Consider the following 9,961-nt stretch of genomic DNA (forward strand, 5'->3'; position numbering starts at 1 on the left):
CCCGGCTCCCTGAAGGGTACATTAGAGAGCCTGATCCGAACCGTCTCCCACTAGAGAATGCGCAAACACATCGTGTAGCCCAACGCTGTCACTCCCACCCCGCCTGGAAGCTCCTGTGCCAGAACCATGCATTTGCATGGGCCTCCTCTGTAGTGCCATCGCATCAACCTCCCTATTGATTGTAGCAGGGTCCCTCCCGGAAGCGCCTGTTCACTGCCATACGTGGCATGTTGGTGGTTTAGCGGTACGTGGCTCGTTCCCCTCCATGGAGAGCATGTGCTGTTTGAGGCATCGCTGTCCGGGGGTACGACTGCCCACTGAAGACACCCAGGAGCTTTTCACAGGAGTAACGGTGTTAACCTCAGCCCTTGCTAAATGAGGTATTCCCTCTGAGAGCTACACTCTGTCTCTTTACATTCTTCCTCCACTTTCCCTGGGCTGCGATAGTCACCTCCTGCCTCAGGCTAGCGTGTAGCATTGCTGCGTGCTCGACACCCCGTGGCCATTGCGTAGTCGCTGTGTGTCGTCGGGAGGGACCCTCGCAGCCTGTGCAGGGCTGGCTTCTTTGCGAAGAGCCTTGGAGCCATGGGGATGAAAGGTGCTGCCGAGCAAAGAGGGGACGCCCTCTCTTACCCGGCTGCAAGTTGACAGCTGTGGTTCTCAATCACCAACGAACTTCTCCCCTCTAAATCTGGGTTTCCTTTCAGACGGCGCCCAACGGGCTAAACCTGACAGTGTGTTGTTAGTGGGCCGTTTGACTGGGGTTAAAAGAGTGACCCTAGAGTGTTGTGTCCAGAGAACCAAGCTTTAATTGATTGCTGATGCTTTGAAGAGTCAGCCACTCCGCAGTGTATTAACAAGGGCTGATTTAGGACGGTTACGCATGAGAGCATTAACCCAGGGGGCTAGGATTTAAGTGAGAGAGAGTGTAAAACTCCTGTGGGCTCGGACACTGCCCAGCACGAGAGAGGGAGAGATTCACCTCCACTCACCTACGAGCCAGAAAGGCAGCTCTGAAATCAGTCAGACTTACTCTCCAGCATCATTTTAATTTCTAGTGATGTGATGGGGTGGGGGCTTGGGTCTCTGAGGTTTAGCGGAGGGGGAGGAAACCTGCTTTGCTTAATTATTAATGGTGTCTGCCTGCAGTGTTTTAATACGCTAATGGATCTGGCTCAAGTCCATCTGCTATCATTCAAACGTTTCTGGCTGCCAAACAGCAAAATTCCTAGTATCTGTCGGTGATTCTGGGCAGCTGGAGCATTTTGGAGACTAGCTCCCATTGGGTGGTTGCTGGGAGATTTGAGCCACTTCCTGCCACTGCTTCCCAGTAGGGGAAGATGCCAGGGGAAGTAAACCCTGCTTCCTGTTCTGAGCGCCAGATACACACGCACACAGGGATATTACTCATTGCAAGTGGCGTCACTGGAAAGCCGGGAGAGCGTGTGCAGGCACCTGTACAGCGCCTAACACCAGGAGCCTGTTCTTGCTTCAGCACTTTGTTCAACATACTGAAGGCCTTGTCTACACTAGGGTTTTCAACTGTCAGTAGCCAGGCACTGGTGCAAACCCCTACTACGGATAGGCAAGACCGTTCTAAGCTGCATAGTACATTAGTGCAGTGCTGCTGGGGTAAGCCACACCCGTGCAGAGCAGCTCTGCCTGCCTACGCTAGGGATCGGTACCAACGACTCCAGCCAGAGCAAACCCTCTGGTAAACAAGGCCTAAGTCTCACCAACAGTGGAGCTGGGAACTGCTCAACTTGTGTCACTAAGCCTGTTTCTTTGTGCCCAGGATGCTGAAAACTGCTCCATCTACCCCTCCGTGTCCCAGCAACTGCTGAGTGCAAGCAGCCCCTGCTCCTCTGCCTCGGCAACCCCGCTGGCATCCCAGCACTGCCTGCAGCTCCTCCAGCATCAGCTACTGCAGCAGCAGCAGCAGACACAGGTGGCTGTGGCACAGGTAAGGGGCTCCACAGCCCTGTTTTGGGGGGCGGGGGGAGGAAATCACACACACAGACTCCACCTAATGACCTTTGACTGGCAACCGCTTCCCCTGCCTTGTACGAGGTTCCTTTTCCTACTAGCCCAGGTGAATTAGCCCTTGGATAACTCAAGCCCTTCACTGCTCCTTGCTCTGTTCCCTGGCTGGGGCCCGTGGGAGTCTTGCACAGCAATCCAAGGTAGAATGTGGCCCGTAGCATCACATGCAGGTAGAGGCAAAGCAGCAGGATTGCATGATAAAGACTTAGACACAATACCGGCGCTCTGCTCTGTGACAGCATTGCAACTCAAGCACTTTACAGACCTTCGCTTCATTGTCTCCCAAACCTGTTGCCAGAAAGGGAAGGACTCTGAACACTTTACATATGGGGAAACTGAGGCACAGTCACTCCTTCTCCCCCTTCGGCAAAAAAAAGTCATCCATGTCAGAGGTGGGTCTGGAACCCAGAGGTCATAATTAAGGCTACGATTTAGTCAGCGATCATGGCAGTCATGGATTACATGACTTTACCGGACCTCCACGACTTCTTCAGCTTCAGCTGGAGCCGGGGCTATGCTCCCCACATAGCCCCGCGGTGGGGGCCGCCACCGGGGCTGTGAGCCCCTGCCCTGCGGCTTGCGGTGGGGGCTGCAGCTGGGCACCTCTGCCGCGGCTTGTATGGTAAGTTTTAGTAAAAGTCACGGGCTCCGTGAATGTTTGTTTGCTGCCTGTGACCTGTCAGTGACTTTTATTAAAAATAACAGTGACAAAATCTTAGCCTTAGTCATAATCCCCAGCTAGCTGCCGTACCGGGGGGCTGCTCTTTTTTAAACCTCTTGTTATTTGGTTAATCCAGCCAGTGCTTGACGGGCACTGACCACCTTCCAGCACCTACTCACCTGAACCAACTTGGTGGGGACCAGGCTCCACTAGAGCGGCTCTGACATGGCCCATCAGGGGAGGGGCTAGATTTAGCTCAGAGGGAAGAGTCCCGGCTCCTGCCTTTGCGCCTCTATTCCACGTTGTGTGGCTGTTCCACAGCATGTTCCCCAGCCGTTACAGCCACTCGGCCTGACACCACGGCCGCCAGGCGGGGGTCAATGAGTGTGCCTGGTTTCGGCTGCTGACAGAGAAAGACAGGGCTGGAGCAGCCACATCTGCCCTGGTGTGCAAATGTGCATCTCACCGTTAGCACGGGGGGGGCGGGTATGTACCTGGAGGGGACAAGGTATTGCAGAGGGGCTGACTACAGCCTGCAGAAGCTGCCTCTGTGGGGCTGAAGTGCCCCAAAGCCTCTGGAAACCCAGGCCCTCTGACACGTTTCATTGTGGATTTCCTCCCTTTTGTAGGGGGAAGGGAGATGAAACGAGGGATTCCCTGCAGGGGGGCAGCCAGTTCCCGTGGAAGCATCTCCTGCGATGTGCTCCATCCCTATAGCACAAGGGGCTTTACAACCTCCGTGCGTGCTGCCCCCTGACATGCAGCCACCTGTGGGGTGGGCCCTAGTTCACGGCACAGCCAGAGGGAGGGGGACGTTTTGGACAAGAGCACGCTCCTGCTTCCAAAGATCCTGCCCTGGGACATTTAGGGGGCAGACAGGGCCCTGGTTTTTAAGCTGGCAGCTGAGCGACCCATGCTGCATGAAGTGCACAGTGGGAGTATCTGCTCTGAAGGCAGAGCTCACCCGGCTGGGACCGGACCCGGGGCTGTCAGAGGGGGGGAGGCCTGAGGAGAAAGAACAAAAGCAAGTTTGGCCAAAAAAAGATCCTAGCCAAGTTACAGGTACTTTCCCACTCTGCAGACTCAGACGGGTTGGGAGAGAGACTCCGACAGAAGGGAGCCAAGGTGCAGGTCTGGGTTGTTGCCGGGCCCCCCTGGAGCTGCGGGCAGTGTAGCCGCGGCCTGGCCGCTCCCCAGGAGAAGGTGACGTATCGGCGTCTCCTGACCCTGCAGGTGCAGCTGCTGAAAGACCAGCTGGCTGCCGAAACAGCCGCCCGCATCGAGGCTCAGGCCCGGGTGCGCCAGCTGCTGCTGACCAACCGCGACCTGCTGCAGCACGTCTCCCTGCTGGTGAAGCAGCTGAAGGAGCTGGAGATCAAGGTGCAACACAGGCAGCCAGGTGAGGGGGGGGTGGGGGGCGAGGTTCTTATAGAGCCGCCCCACAGGGGTGGTGCTGAGAGGCCAGGACATTTCTCCAGCCCACAGTCAGGGGGAGCTGCTGAGAACAACCCAACTCGCCTCCTACAGGCAGATGCTGAGAGCGAAGGAGAGGACAGCGCTCTCGTTGGGGGCACCGGGCACAGAGCCCTCCCCAGCCCACATGCTCATCCGGCCCAGAGCCCCAGCATTCCCCTGAGTCAGCCTGGGAAGCACACGCCACTGGGACCGAGCTGGCTCCAGCCGAGCATTGCTCTAATCCAGCACCCTCCCCGCCACGCTGGCTCTGCCCTGCCCCAGCATGTGCTGCAGCATGGCATAGCACCGAATCAGGGCAGAGGGCTCTTTGCCAGCTCCCTGCCAGGGCCCAGTTAGGACCAGGAGCCTGAGCAGTGACGGCGCTGGTGACGCTTTGGCCTGGATGAGTATTTCCTGCTTGTCGGTGGGGAAACGTCTGCTCCCATTTCCAGCCCCTGCGGATGGGGCTGCAGCTCTCGGGGGGGACTGGACGGTGCTGCAGGCAGCCTCTGGTAACCCCCTTCCTTCCCTGCCAGCCCAGGAATACCCCTGTCCCAGGCAGGGTGGCAGCCTGCTATGGAGAATCCCCCCCTCCACCCCTCGTGAGGTGCTGAGCAAGGCAGGGAGGCCGCTCCGAGCTCCAGCCAGCCTTTGTGCTCTCAGCTGGGACGCAGGCAGGGGGGTGCTAACATGGGAGAGGAAAGGTGCCCCCCCTGCACTGCAATATGGGTACGCTGATCCCCGAGGAGCCCGCTGGAGGGGGGGAGATCTGACCTCGTTTCGTAGATGGGGAACGGAGGGAGTCAGATCAGACCTTAGGATGGGAACCAAACGCGAGACCTCAGCCTCACCGTCCTGGGTCTAGCCCCACGGTCGTTCCAAGGCCAATTCCACCGAGGCCTGAGACGACCATGGGCCTTGTGAGCGGCACTGGGCTGGCAGTTCTGGAGACTGCTGGCCTCTGTCCACAGAGCAGAGCAAGCTCCCCTGTCTGCCCTGCCCGCGCACCCCATCCCGACCCCGAGGGCAGGGCAGGGCAGCCTGCACGTCCTCCAGCCAGGGGACAGGCAGCCCCCACGCCCAATAGCTGATTGTGGGTTTGTTTTCTTATGCTGCAGACAGATGGCTGCTGCGAACTGAGACCCAGCACAACTCAGCTCATAGAGCCTCTGACCGGCCCCAGAGGGGCTACTGGCAGAGTGTGGGGGGGAAACACGCAAAGCCCACTCTGGCCCCAGGCAGCCATCCTCTTCCCCCCTCTCCCCATGCCGGAGGAGGGGAGTGGGCCTGGCTAGCTGGGGCTGGGGCCTGTGTTGGCTTTGGACCATCGCTGCCCTCATCACCCTGCTGCAGCTCTAGCCAAGAGCCGCGGAGTCCAGCTCCCACTGGTTCTGGCTGCTGTCCCAGCTGTGCCAGCAGAGGCCCAGGCCTTCACTGCTAGGAGCCCGGGCCCCCAAGCCCCCTCTCTCCCCGCCCCGCCTTTGCTGGGCCTGCTCTGAACATCGCAGGGCCCCGACCAGGCTCTGAGGGGCGTGGCTGGGCCTGGGGGAAGCGCCGCTGCGGGAGGCCGGTAGCACTTCACCCAGGCTGCTTCTCTTTGCCTTGGCAGTTGACAGATCCTTGCAGAACCTGTCCCTGGCTCAGTCCGTGTCTCTGAACCTGAAGAACCATTACAGCCTGGAAATCAACCTGCCCTCCACCTCCACCCCAGCCAGTGTCCTGGGCAGCCCACTGGCCCCTGGCTCGCTGGCTCTGCTGGGCACCAGCGCCTCCTACCTCAACCTCCTGAGTCTGGAAGGTGGCAGGGGCCCTGTCGCCACGGACGGGGACGAGCGCCTGGTGGTGCTGGAGGGGCAGGATGGTCTGTACCGGCGGGTGGAGGGCTCCGAGGTCAGCGACCAGGCTCTGCTCAATGGTGGCGGCAGGCAGAAGGCAGGCGACCCGAGCAGCAGAGCAGAGGACGAGAGGTAGGTCGGTCTCCCCGTTCCCCCCTGCTGGTTAACAGCCACCGGCACTTAGTGTGAGGCTGCGGGAGGAGCAGGGACCCTCCCCTACTTGCTGGCTGGTCTGTTCAGCACGGAGGCTGGGCCAGTGGCCTTGGCAGGCCGGGGGGGTGCACACAGCCGCTGGGCCAGGCCGCGCTCCCCAGTAGCCTGCAGCCCACAATGGAGACAGGCAGGCGAGTCTTGCCCGTGGGCCAGGCAGCTGTGACCACCCCCGAGCGCTGCGGGCTGCAGAGCACAAATTACACCCAAAAGGAAGAGTAAGAAGACAGGGTGAGCGCGTTCCTGGCTCCTTCACACCGGGCCCTGTGGGCGCAGCTGGAGCTTCCCTGTCTCTGCCCAGAGCTGGGGACAGCAGGGGTGGGGCTCGGTCCCCAGCCTGCTTCCCCCTCACACTGTCCCCAAGGGCCCAGGAGCGACCAGGGGGCTGGACGGGAGGTGCTGCAGGTCCCCCCCACCCACGTAGCTGCCGCAGAGTTGCGAGAAGGCAGCTGGCCTCTGAGATCTCTGAGCTGAGCCCAGAGCCTCAGCAGACTTGCTTAGACACGGACGTCTCTTTGCTCTGTGCTCTCAAGGTCGCAGCAGCCCATCCCCAAGCTCAACCCCCCCCCGTCCATCCTGCGGAAGAGGTTGAGCAAAACGTCCCCGAGCCTGGAGGTGGAACCCAAGCCTGAGAACGCTGCTCCCACGACGCTGCCCAGCCCCAACGCATCCAGTCTCACCAACATCACCACCTGCTCGCTCGCCAGCTCGGAGTTCGAGTCGGACGCCAGGACTTCTGCCCCCGGCACAGAGCTCTTCCCCAACCAGGGGGCCCGGCCGGCATGGGGCGAGAACAGCCATGTGTCCCCCATGTCTGGCACCTACCGTCCTTCGGAAGGGGCCCCTGCACCTGGCGAGATGGCTAGCAAGAACCCAGCGAGACACCCGGCAGGCACGGCCTGCACCATGGACAGCACCTTGCCGTTCTCTGCCGCGGGCACCGAAACCTGCTTGCACATCAGCTTCTCGGAGGATGAGCTGCTGGAGAACGAGGTGGATGAGGCCAGGGGGCTCAGCAGGGTCCCTGCTTAGCTCCCAGTTAACTGGCAAGCTGTGCCGGTGCCATCATTACCCGGTGTTAGAATTTAGATTGGCACAGACTTCGGGGTAACTAGAGTTCTTAGTACTTAGCCCAGGAAGCAGGTTGCTTCCCCTGGCTTCTCTGCAACACGTAGCAGACAGGCTAGTTTTGTAATGCCCTCCCCAACAGGCTGCTGGGTGCTACAGGACGAGGCCAGGTTAGTCCGAGCCCCCCAAGCCGTCACAGGCCATGGGCTGCAGACCCCACTGTGCAACAGACATTGGCTTGGAGAGCAGATGGCAGAGTGTTGCTACAACCGTCCTCCAAACCCCCAGGTGGCCGAGGGCCTCTCCTCATCCTGCTCCGTGCACAGTCCAGTGACACACGCAGCAGGGTGCCTCTCGGAAACGCTGCCCCGCTGCTCTGGGAGGGTGGTGCTCATTCACTGCCATGACTCACTGCCCCAGTCATGGTCGGCTGCGGTGTCTGCCAGACAGCGCCATCCTCCGCCCAGTGAGCGCCACACCCCACCCTGCCATTCCCACGGCTCTCCGGCCAGGCTGCTGCGCCGCTGAACGTGCCTGAACAGCTGTGTGCCCAGTGCAGGTGACGCGTGTTTACCCCAGCCAGAGGAGGCAAGTCCGTTCCAGTCCGTGTTTGCTCCTTTGCTGCTGAGCCCAGCTGGGGCCCAGGTCTAGCCTCCCCCCTTCCCCAGCACTGGGGTCTGACTTGTGACAAGCGTTCCCCGCTGCTGTGCAGTGCGAGTCTCTTGGCTAGTGGTATTAGATCCTGCCTAGCGAGCCGCAAACAGAACAGGGGCCCAAGTGCAAATCCTCAGATGCTCCACTCCTGACCCCTTGGGAATGGAATCAGCTTTAATATGTATTAGCTGCTGGAACAGGAAACTGCATCGCTGGGGCTGGGAGCAGGCAGAGCGGGACGGATGCTGGCAGGCTCTTTGAAACGCCCAAGGCAGCCCCAGCTGCGAAGCGGGAGGCTAGGCTGGAGAATACCACTGGAAGCTGTCCAGGCAGGGGTGGGCAGAGCACAAGGACCCTGGGTTGATTAACAATCCAAGTCCACCGGTCTCCCCACTCCGCAAAGCATTCTGCATCTGACGGGGACAGCCGGGTCCAGGATGTGGTCCTGTTACGCTGGTTCCAGGGGTCTGTTCCCTTCTCATACTGATCCCCCTTGGCTAATGGGACAGGAAGAACAGCCACCATTTGGTAGGGGGATAAATAGCTGGGTACAGACTAGTTCAGACACCTTTCCCAAGGCTTGAGAGTTCACGGTATCCCCCCAGCAGAGATTGGGACCATCCGGTCACTGCACTGGCTTCAGGACCCATCTAAGGGTTTGCTTGGGAGTGGTGCTGATGCTAAAAATCCATTGCACTTCCCCCATGCCCAGGCCCTCCTGGGAATGGAGGGGCAGGAGGCACCTGGCTTCATGTTTTATTTGGCCACCAGACCCTCCCAACCTTGCAGCCCAGCTTGTACGCATGTGACGGGGGCTGTGGATCCTACTGGGGACAGGAGCGAGGTTTCTTCCTGCACGCTGGGGAGTCTGCTCCGAGCACCTCACCATGCAGCGTTGGCTTCCAGCTTCCCCGGTGCACACTGTGGAAGCAACTCCTACTCATCGAGTTCGGCCGTGTTCCCACTGGTTGCTACATGGGAGGAACTCAGTGCGGTGTGACTCCGCTCTCTCTAGTGCCCAGGCCAGGCTAGCTCGGAAGTGGGGGGCACTCACCCAGGAAGATCAGTGGTGGCTCGTTACTCTCCCCAGACACGTTCAGGAGAAGATCACAGCAGCTGGGTAGTCTCGGCTTTCCCTACCCCGCCCGCTCCTCTTCTGCCCAAGCTGTGCTCTTATGCGCAAACAGCTGCTTTGCTGCACGTTCTGACCGTGGGGGGAGGGATTGGTCCAAGGTTTGTGCGATTTACCAGGTTAGGGATCAGTTTTTAGGAGTAATGAAATGTGGGGGCGGAGGTTAGGGGCTGCCCGTAACGTTAATGCTGCAAACGGGTACCCTAGGCCCAGGGCCGGGTTAGGTGCAGTTTAGACAAGGTGGCGTGAAGCAGATGTACCCCCGCCCCCGAATGAGTGGTGAAAGCTTCTGCAGGTTGGGGTAAGGGAAGTGAGCAGGCTGGTGTGTTGCAGATGGATGGGCCGTGCAGCGCGGGGCAAAATGCAGCCCTGGGCAGAGGAGTCAGAGTAAGGCTTAGCTACCACTTCATGCTCCCAAGGGCTAGGCGCCGCAGGGGCCCTCCTTTAGGCTGGAAGGAGACTCACGCAGTGCCCAGCCTTGTGCGGTCTGTGCCCAGGGTGACAGTGCCCTGGCTGAGTGCGTGCGGGTGCTTGAGGAGGGGTGTGTGCGGGTGACCAGCAGAGGGGAGAACTAAGCGTGGCAGCTGTTAGATCCAGGGGACGGTTCGGCCCGACAGCTCTGGTGACGTGTGGACTCTACAGCTGGGACGTATTTCAGTCTGCTAGGAAACACACTGACCTTGTACTGAGAAAACACGTGTAGGTGCAGTTTGTTACTGGACTTCGAAGGAAATAAAGGCTGTGTCCTGCTCTCCCGGGGCCGTGGGATTTCCACGCCGTGCCCTGTTGCCGGACAAGCGGCCGGGAGCCGGCGCTGTAATTACAGATTTGTTTTCCACTGGTGCGTGTGCCTGGTGTGTTTATTTATTTTAAATACCACAGCCCTGAAAGCCCCTCGTTCCA

The 9,961-nt window shown here is 59.8% G+C and overlaps 1 protein-coding gene across 1 annotated transcript in view; it reads left to right on the plus strand.

Annotated features, from left to right (window-relative positions):
• The window catches only part of LOC112114423 (carboxyl-terminal PDZ ligand of neuronal nitric oxide synthase protein-like), a 58,950-nt gene extending 51,369 nt beyond the window's left edge, over positions 1 to 7,581 (plus strand). The window contains exons 8-11 of the mRNA XM_024211144.3: positions 1,796 to 1,963; positions 3,938 to 4,103; positions 5,769 to 6,126; positions 6,738 to 7,581. Of these exons, the coding sequence (XP_024066912.2) occupies positions 1,796 to 1,963; positions 3,938 to 4,103; positions 5,769 to 6,126; positions 6,738 to 7,236 (1,191 nt within the window). The 3' untranslated portion in view covers positions 7,237 to 7,581. The remainder of the gene's footprint in view (positions 1 to 1,795; positions 1,964 to 3,937; positions 4,104 to 5,768; positions 6,127 to 6,737) is intronic.
• The last annotated feature ends 2,380 nt before the right edge of the window (positions 7,582 to 9,961 follow it).

This window comes from Terrapene carolina, unplaced genomic scaffold (genome assembly GCF_002925995.2).
Source record: "Terrapene carolina triunguis isolate 2854851 unplaced genomic scaffold, T_m_triunguis-2.0 Scaffold238, whole genome shotgun sequence".
In the NCBI taxonomy this organism is placed as follows: domain Eukaryota; kingdom Metazoa; phylum Chordata; order Testudines; family Emydidae; genus Terrapene; species Terrapene triunguis.